At 37.1% G+C, this 19,397-nt stretch overlaps 1 protein-coding gene across 3 annotated transcripts in view; it reads right to left on the bottom strand.

The window, feature by feature from the left end:
- Positions 1–6,429: 6,429 nt before the first annotated feature.
- The window catches only part of NODGS (nodulin/glutamine synthase-like protein), a 52,156-nt gene continuing 39,188 nt past the window's right edge, over positions 6,430–19,397 (bottom strand). For all 3 annotated transcript variants that reach the window (XM_088872620.1, XM_088872621.1, XM_088872622.1), the window contains 9 exons: positions 17,747–17,919; positions 16,177–16,297; positions 16,029–16,081; positions 15,817–15,946; positions 14,337–14,482; positions 10,856–11,047; positions 10,234–10,466; positions 8,867–9,009; positions 6,430–6,838 (listed from right to left, as the gene is read on the bottom strand). In XM_088872620.1, coding sequence (XP_088728746.1) covers positions 6,776–6,838; positions 8,867–9,009; positions 10,234–10,466; positions 10,856–11,047; positions 14,337–14,482; positions 15,817–15,946; positions 16,029–16,081; positions 16,177–16,297; positions 17,747–17,919 — 1,254 coding nt within the window. In that variant the 3' untranslated portion in view covers positions 6,430–6,775. The remainder of the gene's footprint in view (positions 6,839–8,866; positions 9,010–10,233; positions 10,467–10,855; positions 11,048–14,336; positions 14,483–15,816; positions 15,947–16,028; positions 16,082–16,176; positions 16,298–17,746; positions 17,920–19,397) is intronic.

Consider the following 19,397-nt stretch of genomic DNA (forward strand, 5'->3'; position numbering starts at 1 on the left):
AATTATCCCGCATCGAAGGATAAGTGCCGCTTGATTCTCTATAAAGTCCTTTGTAATAGATACTCCAATGCGCGTGTAGAAAAGCGAGGGGGAAGACATGTGAGGTGAGTTACCACGTGGTGCTCCAGTGAGGCGGCCACATGTGGCCACGTGTTGCTCTCGTGTGGCAGACACGTGTAAACCCAAAAATTACATATTTGTTCGGTGAGACACGCAATTCACTATTGGGAATCGCCTGGTTCTCTTTGGACAAGTCGATTTTTTCGTGGAACCGGCTCAGTAGCAGACGATTCCCTAGTCGAACCGAGCGAGTCAGGCTCGACTCGACGAGTTTTCAAACACTGCCTTAAACTAATTAAAAAGATGTAAATAAAATAGTAGAGAAAGTAGGACAGATCGAATTCAGATCTGAGGCCAGATTTGCCCGGAAACGAGCAGCAGAGCCAGCATGATCCAGAGCATTAAAATACGATTTTTAAGACAAGTTAACAAATCAAAAATAAATAAAAGAAACAAATAAATCAAAAGAAGAAGAAAGAGAGAGGAAGAAATAATACCAAACTGGGCCGGATGGTCGGGATTCCCGAACCTTCGAGGGGTCGCCCGTCTCAGAACCGGTCCCCTTTGCCTCTCTGATTCAGATGTTTGACCAACAAATCTCTGGTGTAGAATGTCTGATCTAGGGTTGTTGTGCCCTAAGTCTAGTTTTGATCTAGGGTTGTTGTGTCTTAGGTCTAGGTTTTCTCAAGTTGAAACTAGGGTTTCCAGAGGCTAGGGTTTTTCTCTCTTCTAGAGTTTTCAATCTAGCGATGTTTCAAAATTCGTAGGCTTTTTCTCGGGTCTGAAGGAGAATTTCCTTAGTTTTCTAAGGGTTTTGTAATCTTCAAAGGTTGAATATGAATTCTGAGATTTTTTTTAATTTTTGAGGATTTTTTCTAAATTTTTAAGAATTTTCTAAGGGTTTTTCCTATTTTTGGTATTTTCAGATAATTCTTTTAATTTTGGAAATTTTTAAGGCTTTTTTTCTATCTTTTTGGGTTAGGGAGAGGGGGTATTTATAAGATTCAATTACTGATTTTTCCTAAATTTTTTGGATTTTTTCAGATTTTTTTGGATTTATCTTGAAGTTTTAACCCTATCTAATTAAAAAAAACGTGTTTGCTGCATCATAAAATGCATTAACTACATCATAAATGCCGCGTCTGCGTCATTAGCCCGCGTCAGGGCCCATTACAGCCCCGCCCGTAGCCTAACAGTAGGGTCTCATAAGGACAAAATTGTTATTTATTATATCTTTTTATTTATAGGTCTGAGTCAGGCGATTCTTAAACCGTTGGAAAGCTTTTGAGCTCTACTTCAAGTTGGGATAGGATTTGAGTAGTTTTGGGATAATTAAATTCGGTCTACTAAGATAACAAGGTCCTAAGGGTTCAGAAAACCATAGAATTTACTAGATTTAAAATGGGGTGTCTACATTTACCCCTCTTTGGCACACCCTGTCCTTCGAAGGACATCTGAGTGGCAAATAAGTAGACACTTTGGCGTTTCATGTCCTTTGAGTGGCAGGTGAACGTCAAAGATAAAATAGACATTTTAAATTTCTTCTTGAGGTCATGTGGTCCGGGGGCACACCAATTATTCATCTAAGTCATTGCGCTCACTGAGTTCACCCACTTAGGGCATTTTTCCTCTTTGGGTTTTCGACGTGAGATGTCGGTGAGTTACACAAGCTTAAAACTCGAGTTGGATTTTCTAGCCATGCCACTTAACTTCAGGGGTTTTGTAGTTTGAATTTTTAACCCTAGTATTTTATTTGATCTCTTTAGGGTTTCTTAAGGCTGTCTATAGGAAAAGGCTTTATATAGGAAGAGACTTGTCTGGCCGAATCCGAAGTGAGAAACGAGGCAGCAACGCGGCAATCATCATATATGGGTGTCCAAGCTCCTTCATTTTTTGAGACTTTTTTTAGAATTTTTGAAAGTAGGGGGAGATTTGAAATAGAACCCGGAGCAATGACAGGTTACGATTTTTAACAAAGAAATAAAAATTTTTGAAAAACACAAGACGTAAAGTGAAAATTTTGAAAATGAGAGATATTTCGAAAAACAAGGCTGGTTAGCAGTTTTAACTCCTACAACCATAGAGCCCTCTAAGCTGTTTAGCATCATGCAGCAATGGACCATACACCCGACCCTTTTACGTCAATATGGGGATAGACGGAATCCATCGAACAGGGTGGTTGTGCCCTGGATACACCCGACCTTTTTGCGTCATACGGGGCTAGACGGTACTGACCTCGGCTCTTTTACGGCGCACGAGTTTGACATTTTTCCATCGAATAGGGTAGTTGTGCCTTGGATACACCCGACCTTTCACGTCATACGGGGATAGATGATACCTACTTCAGCTCTTTTACGTTGCACAAGTTTGACGTTTTCCATTGAAACAGGGTGATTGTACCCTGGATACACCCGACCTTTCACGTCATACAGGGCTTGACGATAATTTTCTCTGCTCTTTACCGTTACACAAGGTTGACATTTTTTCATTGAACGAGATGGTTGTGCCCTAGATACACCCGACCTTCCACGTCATACCGGCTGGATGGTCCCTGTCTCGGCTCTTTTATGTCACACGAGTTTGCTTCCATTGAAACAGAGTGGTTGTGCGCTGAATACACCCGACCTTTCACGTCATACGGGGGTAGAAAATATCTACTTCGGCTCTTTTACGTCGCACAAGTTTGACGTCTTTCCTGTCTCAGCTCTTTTACGTCGCACAAGTTTGGCATCTTTCCGGTCTTGGCTCTTTAATGTCGCACAAGTTTGACGTTTTTTTTTTTTTCTCCTGTCTCACTCTTTTATGTTGCACAAGTTTAACGTTTATCATGTCTCGACTCTTTAGCGTCGCACGAGTTTGACGCTTATCCTATCTCGGTTCTTTAACGTCGCACGAGTTTGACATTTATCATGTATCAACGCTTTAACGTCACACGAGTTTGACGCTTATCATGTCTCGACGTTTTACGACGCACGAGTTTGACGTTTTATCATGTTGCGGCTCTTTTACGTCGTACGAGTTTGACGTTTTATCCTGTCTCGGCTCTTTTACGGTGCACGAGTTTGATGTTTTTTGAATTGGACTTTGGGACATCGTACACACACACGAGGATGAGCTTGCCTCATTTTGCTTCAGGGGATCCAGTCAAGAGAAAAACACTCCCAAACTAGCCAATATCATCATTGGTGAAGTTCACCCATCTCCGATATGTGGTAGTTAGTAGTTATACTCATACAACCATAGATTGCCTGGCTAGTTTCAAGCCTTCATAACAGGCATAGGAAGCTAGCTTCGAGAACGAGGCTAGATCGACTAACAGTTTAACCTCTTGTAGTGATGGAGAAAGTCCTTTCTAAAAGGGTTTTGGAAATTGAGGGTCTTAGCAATCAGATTGAAAAATCGTTTTTAAAAGGGACGGGCCTTACAATTTTGCCACCTGTGGCCCCTTTGGTGGTCATTTTCTTTATTATATTTTACCCAAAGATGATGAAAGGATTTCCTTGTGGGATCGTGAGAACTCAAAAGTCTCGAAGTTGTCTTTTTACCTTTGGAGCTTTCATCTTTTGCTTCGCGAGTCCATGAAGAGTTCTCTGGATTCTTGATGAACTTCCATCTTGAAGAGGTCACGTTCTTCCAGGATTCGTTGAAGTCACTTCAATTTTCCATTCATATCACGCTCCCGCATCTTTCTGAGTTGGTTCTATTGGGAACCTGTAGGGTTTAAGAGGAGTCTTCGTCCTCAGGGTCTGCTTGTGCCGTATTATTGGGACTTGCAAGTACTTGTTTGTCCTAAAGTGTTTTTCAATCAGAAGTTCTTTTCTGGAGATTTTTTTTTTTTTTTTACACCCATGATGCTCTTTCTGGTTTTCACCACGTCTTTTTTTTTTGTTTTTTTTTTTTTTTGTGATGCCTTTTCAGGTTTTCGACACTCTTTTGAGCCCGTTACGGGTAGTATTTTCTGAGATACATCGCATTGATGGGGTTGTTGAGCTCGCACCCCTCCTGATTCTTCATTTTGTAAGAATTGTCTACGTGCGCTCGGGTGACCACGAATGGTCCCTCCCAATTAGGTTTGAACTTGCCTAAAGGGTGTAGGTTTACAGGAGTGTGGAAGACATTATTTGAGTACCATGTCTCCTTCCCTAAACTATTGAGGAACAACTTTACTTTAGTATGCCTTCTTGATTCTTGATTCTACGCTGGTACGCAACAATATTTTGTGTTGCTCATAGTCGTCTTTCATCCAAATTAATGAGGGCAGAGATTCGTGCTTCGATCTTTTGTTCTTTAGCTAAATCTTTATGAATAAGCACTCAAAGAGACGTATCTCAACTTCAATTGGTAACGCTGCTTCCATATCATACACTAATGAGTACCGGGTCATGCTCAGTTGTCCGGTAGGCCCATAACGCGTCATTTAGCTTTTCGTGCCAATCTTTGCCACCTTCTATTATTCTGTCTATAATTCTGAGAAGTCCTTTGTTTGTAGCATCTGCTTGTCCATTCCTTTAGGGTAGTAAGGTGTGAAGAATTTCTACGTTATCCCAAACTTTTTGCACACCTTAGAGACATTTTTATTTTTGAGATTGGATCCATTGTCAATAATGATTTACTCGGGAACACCAAACCTGAATACAATATTGTTATTTATGAAACAAACAACATGTTATCCCTCAATTTTGACAAATGATCCGACCTCTACCTATTTGGTGAAGTACTCTGTAGCCGTTAATCTAAAACAGTGGTTGTTTGAGGCTTTTGGAGAGATTATTCCGATGATATCAAGACCCCACATGGAAACGGCCTATACAGGCGATGTTGAGTTGAATGGTACAGACGGTGCATGGATGAGATCTCCATAAAGCTGAAATTTAGGACACCTCTTTACAAACTTCCAACAATCTTCAACTATAGTGGTCCAGTAATAGCCTTAATGCTTGATTTTTTGAGCTACGGCGGCTGCGCCAGAATGACCTCCTTCATTGTATAACTCTATCAATACTTGGTCGATTTATGGCTAATCAATATACCGTAGAATGATGCCATCGAACGACTTTTTTAACAAGAGATCACCTCTTACTAAAAATCCCATAGAAAACCTTCGAATGATTTCTTTATCCTTTTTGGTGGCTCTTTCAGGGTATAACTCATCTTTCAATAATGACAAAACATCGTGAAACTATGGTTTTGTCTTAACTAACGCATTTGAAGCCATGGGATCCAAATTTTGGACCTGGATACTATTTATGTCCGGGTCCGACTGGCGAGACCCAAACCCGTACCCGTAGTTATAAGGTATATGATGACCATCATGTGTCTCTAGGTGCACGCTAGGTGTTCATATTGTCACAATATTAACAATATTTACAGTATTATTGGAAAAAAAAAAAAAGAAGCTCATAGGGTATATGATAGTTAAAAAAAAAGGGAAAAAAAAGAAGAAAAAAGCTCACTTATAGGGTGGGAATGGATACCACCGGATCTAGGACCCAATGGGTAGTCCTGGGATTCAAATTTTGGACCCAAATGCTATTCGAGTCTGGGTCCAGCCGTACCCAACGCCACCCCTAGGACCAAGGGGGGATATGTATAGTATGTTCCCAGGGAAGCATAGTACACATGGTATATTAGTTAACATTTGTGGAAACTCCCTCCCCTCTCATTCCAACCTTCTTCCCACTCTGAGGTCTTATTATATTCCCAGAACATGCCCGTTATCACTCCTGAAGGGCTACAAATTCCATGGATGACTTGCCAAATGTTGCTCGTTCACACATTAGTGTAAGAGTAACTTCTCTTGCAAATAGTCAATTGAAGACTAAACCAAGATCAGCAAAGGCTGACAAGAATTTGTCTTTAATAAAGATTACTACAGCATCTTTCCAAAAGCATAAGGGAAAAGTTTATATAAGGTTGGAACCTTAAAATGTAGAATCAGATTCACCTCAAAAATATATCGGAAATATTGTTTTGCTGTTGACAAAACACGCTAGTCGATCATCTCGACATCGAAATGTATGAATATAAAAAAAAAGTTTTTGAGTCCCGAAAGTAGTGCATCTTGCAACAACTAGCTAGACCATCCCTTTGCAAGATTTTCATATATTTATAAATCTACTTGATTTTAACCATTTTTAAAATTTAAAATTTTCTAATTAGGTATGAAAATAGATTTTAAGATAATACTAAGAATGTTTTACAACAAAACTACATGTTATGATAAAATTTTAAGGTGCGCCTTAATTGGATTGTTTAAGGTTGCAACCTTATAGAAACCACACCCAAAGAATAATAAGACAAATAGGAAAGAGACAAGAATAGGAAAACAACAGGAAAAACTGAAGGAAATAAAATAATAAGAGACTGGAAGGCAAGTTGAACCCTTTGTGGTCTTGAGTTTCGGATTGAATTTCTAAGCTTCCAATGCCAAGTTTTGCTTGAAAGGAATAAAACCACTCATGGTTCTTTGATACAGATATGATGATAATGACCTGATCACAAATCTCATGGATACTTCTAATACAAAATATCTAAAAGTACATTTATTTGGAACAACAAAGCTAAAGCAATCACAAGAGATTTATTTCTCCATAACTGTTTGAATAACAGATTAATTTGGCAAGAGGCTCAAAACCTAGTCAGAGGCTATCATGATGTAGATCCATATCATACTCACTCTACTAATCAGTCGGTTCTATACCATGTACCTCCATGATCAATATATGTGTATGAGTTGCTTTTCTGCATCCTTGTTCTTTGCGTAATACTGAACTTCTGCCTGCAAAATCAACCAAAATGTCTAACTATCAAAGTAAAAAGGGATTGTACACTATAAGACCATTCCCTATTGGTATAAGGAGGTCACAATCATTCGTAGCTATGGGATGTAACTTCCGACAGCTTAAAGTATAATGTGATCAACAGAAATTAGGAAGTTTTGTCTAAATTTTACATTGTTTATTAGAAACTATTACATCATATGCAATCAACAGAAATTGAAAACATGCACAGCATCAGCTGAAAAGAATCAATCGAATGTTTAATGTTTACACATGCATACACAAAAAGAAGCCTCCTTCCTTGATTGCAAAATAATACTGACTTGATTTTATTGTACTGCTAATGTCAGTGATCATGTGAAAACATTGTAAGAAACAAAATACTAGCAACATTGAAAACATTGTAAGAAACAAAAGTGTAGCATATGGTACTATAAAGTACCATTCCTTACGTGAGCAACCTCCTTGGGAATGAAATCGGAAAGCCACCTGACATGTGCCAACAGTATTCCCTACCTGATGCCACCAAAAGAGAACTACGGCACTTCACCTAGTCCTTTGAGATTTTCTTCAATAATTGGTTGTTTAGTCCATTGCTTTTTGATCTCCCTCTCATTGGGTGGTACATAATATTGGACAAAGAATAAATAATAGATAACTTAATGATACCAAGCATATGTAAGTGGAGACAATAAACATCTGCTAATTCATTGTCCCATGGCAAGCAACATATGGGAATAGTTTTTGAAGTTCGAGGATTCAGTGGGTCACTCCTGATTCAGTGGAGGAATATAGTAAAGCAATGGATCTTCCAATTGTTGCCCAAGCACAGACTCTTTTGATGAAGAACACGCAGTCTTCCTATTGCTAAAGGTATGATCATTCCATGGGCTAGGGTGGGAAAAGAATTCTTGGGATACTCAGTGGTGAATTTTAGAAGTCCAGTCAATTGTCAGAAGTAAATCAAGAACTGGAAGGTGTGCAATGACATGGGTTCCACCAACAGGAGCATTGAAGGTGATCTTTGATGGCAGATCTTTAGGTAACCTGGATCCAACAAGTAGGGGTAGCTACTGGGTTGGGGCGATCGCAACCCAACAGGTCAACTTGACACAGGTCTGGGTTTGGACCCAAATAATTGACCCGGTGGGTCGGTCTGGGTCCAAATGACCTGGACTCAACCAAGGTTGGGTTTGGCTCTGGGTCCATCCTGGATATTGTCAGGTTGGGTAGGGCCCAGGCCAGGTCGGGTTGGTCCAATGACATGGACCCAACATGGATCTAGCTTGGGACTAGGTCAGGTCGATGGGGACCCAACCTGACCCATTAACACCCCTACCAGCAAGCGCGTGGGGAATATAAGCGACCATCAGAGAAATCTTCCTGACAGGCCGCAACAGAGAAGCTAATGAATTGCTAATGAAATTACTCATCAGTTGAGGGGTTCAAAACACCTCTCTTGATGTCCAAGTTTTTGTAGTTCTAGCTTGGGACTAGGTCAGGTCGATGGGGACCCAACCTGACCCATTAACACCCCTACCAGCAAGCGCGTGGGGAATATAAGCGACCATCTGAGAAATCTTCCTGACAGGCCGCAACAGAGAAGCTAATGAATTGCTAATGAAATTACTCATCAGTTGAGGGGTTCAAAACACCTCTCTTGATGTCCAAGTTTTTGTAGTTATTAGAAGCCCATAAACGGGGTCCCAATTCTCTGAACATATACTCCACATGCTGAATTTTAACAATGAGGTTATATTAACCATCCCAAAAAATAAAAATAAAAATAAAACCTTAAACTGGATAGAACTAAACCACAACGAGGTAAGTTGGAGGCAAGAGACTTCCAAATACAAAAAAAACAATCTTCACTTAACATAAACCAATGAAAATGAAACAGGCATTTATCCTAAGAGAATAAATCTACAAGGAGGTTGAAACAAACGTTTTTCCGAGTTCATCCATCAATAGAAGAAAAAAAAGTTCAGAAATAAAAGAGTAGTTGGTAAAGACATTAGTTTGTGTACCTTGCGAACCCCGATAACAGCAGTCGTGACTTTTTGTCCAATGAAATCTCTTATGATTTCATCTCCTTCCAGAGCAATTATTGATTCATCAAGTAAGGTCGGAAGCCTTTTAAGGTCTCCTTCGAGACTACATGGATCTGTGTCTGTTCCCATAATAGAAAACACAATCACCAATCCATTTGAACTACATTAAATAATTAGAAATCTTCTTCTCTTTGACAACCAACATAAATATTCAATTACCCAATGGGTCATCTAGAGGGGAAATTTGACGAGCAATAGGTAAACATTTTAAGGGAAAACAAGATAACAAAATCAAATTGCTTAATAAATTAAATAAAATAAATTCCCGTAGACGCACAATCAGAGAAATCTAAAAAATCAGTGTAAATTGCAGGCTATTTGTGTTCTCAATAATGCAACATGTAACCATGACAACGACTTTTATGCAATCGCACCATCCCTCTCTTCCCTGTGATCAGTTCACCATGAGAATGGCTTCTATGCACTCCCTCCCTCTCTCCTCATGGGTTCACTCCACTTTGATATATTCTAAATGCAGTGAACAAGTCCCCTATGCCTCCCTCCCTCTCTGGATACTCCATAAACAATTAACAAGCCTGTTTAATGTCGATTTGACTCCACATGCATAGATTTCATTTTATTTGTGATTATACACCATTGGCAGATGCACCGCATCACAAGGGATAGTATGGATTCGTTGGATTAGTGAAACACCTTGTTGACCCTCATGTACAGGATTTGTTTGACTAGTGGGACACATTGTTCATCCTCATGGACAGCCAACGTACTTTACGAGATATCAATTCACAAGTATGAAAACCACTAATTGAAAAAGTAGTGGAATATTGGACAAAACAACTGAGATTCATTTGCAAAAACAATTTCAGACTGGTCATCAACTTCAAGCAAAAAATTGACATTAGGATTTTAATGCAACTTACTAAAAAATTAGCTCTCAATAAGCATCAGGGATGTCGCAAGAATCCAAAGAAAACACAAAAGAGATGGTTTTTGCTTTTTTGGGAGCACAATGTACTGATTCTTAAAACCTTCAATGTACATATAAATGTATAATGAAGATGAAATGGAAGAAATGAATATAATACCTTGAGAAAGAGGTGGAAACTAATCTCAAGTTATTCAATTTTTTATGTAGAGGTGGAAACTAATCTCAAGTTATTCAATTTTTTATGTAAAATACAAGAGAGCAAACAAGAAGGTTGCATTTTTTTATCTTTTTGATTCTCACTAGATATGTCAAATTCTTCCAGCAAAGGCTATAGGAACAAACTTTACACACTGCAATATCTTTTTTCTTCGAGCATAACAATATGCAGACGTACCAATGGGCTCTGGAAGTGTGAGTCTTCTCCGGAGGCCATCTATGCCAGCTCCCATAATTGCAGCCAGACCTAAGTACGGGTTAGCACATCCATCGAATACTTTAACTTCAAAATTGCTAACCACCTCACTAGCTATGCCAGGAGGGCATGCTGTCCTTAGTGGAGCTTCTCTGTTTTCTTTTCCCCAGCAATGATATGCTCCACTCCACATGCTTGGTTGAATTCTATCATAACTGCAAACAAATGTATGGTTCATCAAGAAGCAAGATATAGAACAGAGTTCAAAAATTAATCGCAATGAGGCAAATATGTGTAAGAATCACATGGTATGTTGGATCCATATCCAAACAAGTGCGTTGTGGGTGAGAAGCAAGGCATCTACTCATATCAAATGTACTAAACAAAGTCAAGGAAAAGTTTTATGACATTTCAAGGTGAGAAAGAAAGTTCCATTGCCCACAAATTTATGGGCATTAGCACCTTCAATAATTCTAAAATCTCAAGATTCTGAAGCAATCAAGACTGAAATAAATAGTACAACTTGCATCGTGAAAGGAAGGATGTCAATTACTGCACATTATCAAATATTTTCTACAAACTACAGAAATAAACAGAAACACACCTATTAGGCAATGGAGCTGTAAATGCCATAATAGCAGGCAGATGATGGAAGACTCCAGCCATGAAAGATTCTCCAATGTTTGACATTCCATACTTTGTCGACGTACCATCGACAGCCATGAATTTATTCTTTCCATTCTCCCACAAACTTAGATGCACATGAGTTCCTGAACCCAGATCATCAGGAGATAATCTGGAGGATATGGCAAGAAGGATATTATTTGCTTCACAAAATCAAAACACAGAGCCAGATATTTATCAAAATGATAAGATACACAAGACATGAGTGGGTCACGCACTCTCCATGAAAGCTGCTGTTTATTTTCTTTTTCCATGAGATTTGGATATAGAGGCCCTTGTTGGAGAATGAAAAAGTAATGGAACAAATTGTCTTAAAAAACACATCAAATTCTGAAGTATACAGAGAGTAAACAAATAGTAGTACTGAAATCTCTCAGCTCAAGATACATTTCCACGACAATAAATCTGGTCATAAGCTCTTCGAGTCTGTAGTAACATTTCAAGGATAATAAATGAAATGACTATCAATTTATCAATTATATGAGGTTAAACTCTCCAGAGATTAGTACATTTCAAAAAAAGCAACGGATTTCTTTCGATAAAGTGCTAAACTGCTAAACTTGCAGTAGATTTAGGAAATAGTGGTCTGTTTTTTTTTTTTTCTCAAGTGATTCAGGGGGCATTTTCCCAGGCTCACCATGACAATAAAATGATAAATGTAAATTTTCTAGATGTTTAAAGTTAAAGAAAAATAAGTCAGCATTTTGCAAGTTATCAGAGATCTTAATTAGATGATTGAAACTCTAAAAACTTCCAAACCATCTATTGAGACCCTGTAAATACCATGTATGCAGCTCTCCCATGGATGGATCAATACCATCAGGCAGATTTATTTCTAAGACCAATGACCCTCTGCCACGCCTGCAACTCTCCCAATAGGAGATAAAAATCATCAAAGGCAGATTTATTTCTAAGACCAATGGAATTGAAAACTTCCCAAAAAATTGCCACAGGGTTTGAATTTTACTGTAGCTGCATCATCTGCCCACCCTAACGATTATACATACGGTTTGGGACTTCGGTAGAGATTCAAACCATAGTTGTTGAAAACGCCTACGAACCCAAATCATTTTAGGAACCGGAATAGTGGAATTGTGGCCGGCTAGAAGATTCATGTCTTAGGAATCGTTGTCCGTACAATAGGAATCGTTGGGAACGAGATTCCTAGTTTTTGAGAATTGTGTTTCAACCGAAATAGATCTAAGTTTCATCCACATATGGAATCGAGATTCCCATCCCCTTGGAATCGACACTCCAAGAGTCAAGATTCATTAATATGCATAATCGAGTTTCTGACATCTATGGAATCGAGTTTCTGACATATGTAGAATAGAGATTTGTTGTTGTTTCGAGCATACGTGGAACAGAATATATGGATCAGAGATCCATGCTAGTTTGATATCGAGATATACAATAATATGGACCATGGAATGCATTTGACGACCCCTACTAGGAATCGAGATTTCATTTTTATGGAGAAAGAGGCCACAAGGATATCTTGAGCCTTATCAACTTTAGAACCTATATTGGATGTCTCTTATTAGCAGGTTTCCCAAATTTTAAAGTGATTGTGTTGACTATTGAACTTACGGTCATTAATATACAAAAAGAAAAGTATTTCAAAATTATGATTTTGACTTCATTATTATAAAAACAAAATAGAATTATGTCTATGCCATCCCTTTACTTTTAATTGTATGTCTTGTATTTACCAATTATATTTTAAATTTAAAGCAAACGCTTCCCAGTGTGGCACAAGTAAAATAATGAAACCTTGCAACCACTAGAAGCATTCAAAGGAAGATTTCTACTCCAATTTCCTTTAGGAAGTGCATAACCATCATAGACATTGGATATTATGTACTTTGAATTGGTGTATCAATTAACAAGGAATCAGTTGACGTGGAATCAAGATTTAATCCTCGCGGGGAATCCATATTCGATATATTTGGGAACATCTGCCCACAATCAATGGGTTCAAATTTCTAAAGATGTGTTGGATCGAGATTCTGAAAGAAATCGAGTTTCCTTGGTTTCGATAAATGGTTTCTAAAGATATGTTGAATCGAGATTCCAAAATTAAGGAATTGAGTTTCCTTGGTTCCGAAAAATGGTTTCTAAGGATGTGTTGAATTGAGATTCCGAAATTAAGGAATTGAGTTTCCTTGGGTCCAAAAAACAGTTTCCGTGGAGATTCCTTAACGGAAACACGGAATCGGGTTTCAGAACTGGAAATGCGAGGTCGTTGGAGAGATTCCGGTAACTATGATTCAAACTTAAGGACTTTTATTTCCCTCTATTTAGTTATTTATTCATTTTTATTATCATCATATTTCTTCATGTGGTTTACAGAATAATCAGGAGTATGCATTTTGTTCAAGTCATCTCTAAAGCTACACGTTGTGTACTATGGGCACTTATCATATGACTTGATGGATGGTGTATCTCATCGCTATTGAGTGCTCCAATCTCAGGCCTAATTTCTAGGCTGTTCACAAAATAACCGAGAGATGCCTAGTCATCTTACTGGAAAATCATGTCTGCAGGTTTTTTTTTTGGCTGCCTGAAATTAAGTGTTGAGAAGAATAAATATGTTTTCATCATCATTTTACTCAAGAGCTCTGCAAGAGCCAAGAGCTGCTGTAATGCAATCTATATGTCGATTACCTCAAACATCAAAATTGTTCCAATTTCACCAATACAATAAAATATTTAGTTACTTACACTATAGTAGTTAAGAAGTTAAGATATGCCAGTTTTCTTTAAGCAGGCAAGACCAACCTGGTAAAATGACTGGCTATACCAAGGCAATCAACTCATTGAACCTTGAATATATCCAAGCATGACATTTGAGCTGAGCAGAAAAGTCATATCAGGAAACTATTTACGCATGGTGCGAGAAACACTAAAATCTGCTAACTAATAAATCTTTAGTTTAAGAAAGAGTAAAATCTGTGCAATTTTGACCTTGTATAGCTAGAGTCAGGGTTTAGATTTGATGCCATGTCTATACAACTCAGATATGGGAAATCGTACTTAATTAGTCAATATTGAGAGGTTAAACCCCATGTACACAACTCCACAATGCTGATACAAACTCAATTCATGATGGACCTTAGTGTTGCACATGTCATAAGAAAGGACGTAAAATGTCAAAATAAATAAAACAGTTAACAAGCAAATTCTAACTAATTATCCAAATGACAATATTAGGAGTCAAGAAGGCATTAAGATCATCCAAAGATTCATGGAATACTCCCACCTACATTGGTAGCAAGTCCCTTGTGTTTTAGTAACATAAAATTTGGATCGTGAGACTAACAAAATAATTCTAAAAACAAGGTTGCTGCATCCAAACTTAAAATTTAGCAATTATAGAACATGACAAACTGTGGATGTACTTAGGTAAGAAGGTTGCCAATAGTCCATATTTTCTCGCGATTGCCTTTATAGCCTCTCGAGCATAAATCAACTTGTCAGCAGCGCAGGTACAAATTTTATGCCCCAATGCTATTTCGAATTGGCCTCTACCACCTTCTGCATGCACCTAAACACAGGAGTGATGGTCAGAAAATCATAAAAGAGTAACCAAAGTAAATTTAATTCATGATTATCATAATACACCTCAATTATACATCCCGGATTTCAAAGCAACTCCTACATTTATTCTTCTTCTTTCTTATTCCCTCTTTTGGGGGAAGAAAATACATTCAATCAATAATTAAGTAAGCAATACAGAAAAATACAACACATGGACTAAGAGTAATTTGAATTGAATAGACATGAGACCTTTAGTAATAGCTTTCCAATATCACTAACAAGGACAGATCATGCAAATTATCTCAGGGTCAGAGGTCGCACTTTGACAAGTGTGGAGGAAGTCTAACGTGTTGGCAGATTCTTAGCCAATGAGGGGGGTAAAAAGGAACAGGCCCTCACCCTGAGCCTCCTTTGGAGATACATGCCAGAGAGAAGTTTTCAATCTCCTACTTGTCTTGAAATTATGGGGAGGGACTTCCTCATTTTCACTTATTCCCACAAAAATGAACAACAATACACATGAATATATTTTTTTTTCAAATTCATCCAAATTTGAATGTACATGATCCTTTTAAAATTTCAGTTCAATGAAAGAAGTACATTTAAATGAACATTCAACATCTCTCTCTCTCTCTCTCTCTCTCTCTCTCTCTCTCTCTCTCTCTCTCTGGAAATGGTGCCCTCCCTCTGTCCTCAAGAAGAGGGGTCGACCCAATTTCTCCCTCTGTCCTCAAGAAGAGGGGTCGACCCAATTTCTCCCTCTGTCCTCAAGAAGAGGGGTCGATTGTTATGTTGGTTCTCCTGGAAATGGTGCCCAATTTCTCCCTCTGTCCTCAAGAAGAGGGGTTCGATTGTTATGTTGGTTCTCCTGGAAATCGTGCCCAATTTCTCCCTCTCTCCTCAAGAAGAGGGGGTGGATTGTTACATCCCTGAAATTTGGTAGTTCCAAGTGACTCGAATCGAACTTGCTAAGTTTGTCAATGCAGTCGTGGAACAATCCTATAAATACGAGTAGAAAGTGTTTGGAAAGCGCTAGAAGCCTCTAGCAAACTCCAAACTGCTCAAGAATAGAATTTGATTGTAAATGCTGAGTATGCTTCCGATACTCGCCAGGCCAGAAAGCAGTAACTTAGATTACTATATGAAATAATGTATGCCATCCCAGAAAGCTGTAACCTAGAATACCATATAAAATATTCTACTAACATAATTTCACCCAAAGAATAAATATTTCAATTGCACATTAATTAACAATATGGTACCTCAATATTTCTTCAATACTGGATAATATCTTATAAATGTATTTATACTTAGTCGTCGTTTATACAACAATCACGGTACCTGCTCCACTACAATGTCCAATGACTCAAGAGCATAGTTTACATCTGTTAAGTATGAAGATGCAGCATCAAATCCAGAAGTTGAGCAGTATGACGTTAAATCAAATGGTACCCACTCTTGTTTCCCGTCCCTGCATAATTCAGTAATAATGAGTAGCAAGTTGGATATGTAATTCTTGTTCTCAAATAACCCAATACCAAATAGATCTTTACCATGATACACGTTTAAGGAGGAAAAACTCATTTTCAAATCCTGCATTCATTTCCTGCAAAAGAATACCCTCTCCCATTTAATTAAATCCAAGTAATGGTGAACGAAGAGGTTCATTACAAGATAACCATGAAAAAGAACATCAAATACCAGATTGAACTCGTCTTTGAGGATAGCTGAAACTCGATGCAATACTGCTCTTGGGCAATATTCCCAGGCTTCACCAGGTTTTATCTGCATATCAGCCAACACCATTTCCTGCTGTTCCAACCTGTTATATAAAGTATATAGATTATGCTAAAACAGCTAAATGGAACTCCACATTCAGATTAATCGAACGAACATACATTTCATAATGTCTACAGAAAATCATAAAATAGATTTTCTACGAATAAAGACTGTTACACATACATAGTTCCCAATTAGAACATTCAAATAATCTATGTATACATTTATTATTTCATCACTAAAAAATGACAAACTTTTATATTTCATTTCAGGAATTTTCATGCAATTAAAGGCCCGTTTGGTTCCCTGGAAATGGGTCTCTGGAAGATCACTTCCATGGCTGCCAGGCATTTCCGCAAGTTTAGATGTGTTCTAGAGATGGGATATTAGTCACCGTGTGGATATATATCATGGCTATCTATATCCACATTTTGAGGCCAAAACATGGAGATTTGTATCCACCAAAAGAATAATATATATATATATATATATATATATATATATATATATATCTACAAATTATAGTAAATAATTTAATTATGGGTGCGGTGCGGTTTCTATAAGGTTGTAACCTTAAACAATCCAATTAAGGAGCACCTCTAAATTTTATCATAACATGTAATTCTGTTGTAAAAAATTCTTAGGATTATCTTAAAATCTATTTTCATATCTAATTAGAAAAATTTAAATTCCAAAAATAGTTAAAATCAAGGAAATCCATAAACATATGAAAATCTTGAAAATGGACGGTCAAGATAATGTGTTGCAAGATGCACCATTTTTTATATTCATAAATAGAGGGTTTTTCAACATTAAAACAACCTTTCCGATAGATTTTTGAGGTGCATATGTAATTCTACATTTAAGGTTGCAACCTTATATAAACTCTTCCCTTTAATTATTAACCTATATTATAATATATTTAATATATAATAATTAATATATTAATTATATACACTAATTATATATCTTATAATATTATTATAACATACAATATATTATATTATAATATTATATTACAATATTATATATTATAATATTATATATGTTATTATTAGTATAATATAGAGCATAATATTATAATATTGTGTAATATTATATCATAATATTGTACTATAATATCACAAAATTGTGCTTCGCCATGGTTAGTCCAAGCTGGTCATGCCGGTCCCAATCCCCGATAAAGGAGAAGGGTTGTTACGTAGGGCAGCCAATGTAAACTTTGATACATCTTTTCATGAATCCTAAGTCTATGATGATTACAGAACAATAATATTAATATGATCCAAACAATGGACAAGTATCTTCCAGGTCTTTTATCAAATGCTATCTAAAGAACAGACACCTGTATTCCAGGAGACACCAATTCTAGGAGAGATCAATTCCAAGAGAGGCATTTTCCCAGGACACCCATCTCCAGGGAATCAAACAGGGCCCAAGAGAAGATTGAAGTTAAAAATAAATAATTAGAGTAACAAACAAGTGTCAATACCATGGAATCCTGCATTTAGTTGTGGTATCTGGCATAATCCGTATCTCACCCACGCCAGTCAAATTAGTACCTTTAGCCGGCCCATCAGAGAATGATGTCATACCCATTGAAGCAAATGTTAGACCCACACCATGATCTTTTGTAACTTGATAAAAGCGTTTCCCTGGAACAACCTAAATCAATGTAATGGCCCACTTCATAAATATAGCATATTCTTGTGCCATTGCAAACATAAACACACAAAGAACTTGATAGTCACAAAACAAACAAAACCAATAATAATAAAAAGAAACTATATTAAACTAATTCAACTAAAACTACATAAAGAATGGATTAGACACCTTTATATTGCAAGTGAACAAACCATAATAACATGAATATCACCATTCCAAGTAGAAAGAATTCATAAATGTGTTCATTTCTTATTTATAGAATATCTTGACTAGACTTTGAAAGACATATGTCAATTCTTATCAGCAAATGGTATCATGAAATGCTCTAGTCAAAGTCCAAGGCATCTTAAGGTCTATCTTGGGGTATGTGGCCTTTAAAGCAGTGAAACCATGTAACAATAATAAATATAGTGAATTGTACACTTCAGTGTTAGTGTATATTGGTTGACTGACCTAGGGTTGGTGATGGAGGGAAAAGTTACACCTATTTTCAATTTCTATCCAATTTTAAAAAATGTATATTTTGATTTTAGTTTTAGGGTTTAGTTCTAGGGTTTTTTAGTTTCTAGGAATTCTATTTAAATATTTTAATTGAAGTTAGGGATTTTAGTTTCAAGTTGTACGTAAGTTACGACCTTTTGGTCAAAAGTTAGTTGTATGGAAAAAATCTGTCAAAAACAATAATTTTTCAATATAAATAAGGGCATGGATGGGCTGGAGAGTCATTCATGTATTCCTCTAAGAAAATAAAGACTTTGTCTTGAAAAAGAAGCCCAAGGCTTGAGGCCTAGGTAGGAGAAAACCCTAGGGTTTCTCCAAAAGTGAATGTGTCAAGGTGCTTTTTTGTAGAATATCTATGTTTCTTCAAGTTCTCCTACATCAATTGGTATCAGAGCCCACGATACACACAAAAATTACTGTAGCAATACGGAAGTTACTATATCACTACTTTTTTTCCCACCTAACCTAGGGTTTTCTCCCACCTAAGCCTCAAGCCTTAGGATTCTTTAACAAGACAAAGTCTTTCTTTTCTTAAAGAAGAATACATGAATGACTCTTCAGCCTATCCATGCCCTTATTTATATTGAAAAATTATTGTTTTGGACAATATTTGTCCATGCAACTAACTTTTGACCAAAAGCTCTTAACTTAAGTATAACTTGAAACTAAACTCCCTAACTTCAATTAAAATATCTAAAACGTCCCTAGAATTCCAGGGTTTTTTAGTTTCTAGGAATTCTAGGGACCTTTTAGATATTTTAATTGAAGTTAGGAAATTTAGTTTCAAGTTATACTTCAGTTATGACCGTTTTGATCAAAAGTTAGTTGTATGGACAAATATTGTTCAAAACAATAACTTTTCAATATAAATAAGGACATGGATGGACTGGAGAGTCATTCATGTATTCCTCTTCAAGAAAAGAAAGACTATCTTGTAAAAGAAGCCTAAATCTTAAGGCCTAGGTGGGAGAAAACCC

Source organism: Amborella trichopoda, chromosome 7, assembly GCF_054954075.1.
Source record: "Amborella trichopoda isolate Santa Cruz 75 chromosome 7, AtrichopodaSantaCruz75HAP2 v2.0, whole genome shotgun sequence".
Lineage (NCBI taxonomy): Eukaryota > Viridiplantae > Streptophyta > Magnoliopsida > Amborellales > Amborellaceae > Amborella > Amborella trichopoda.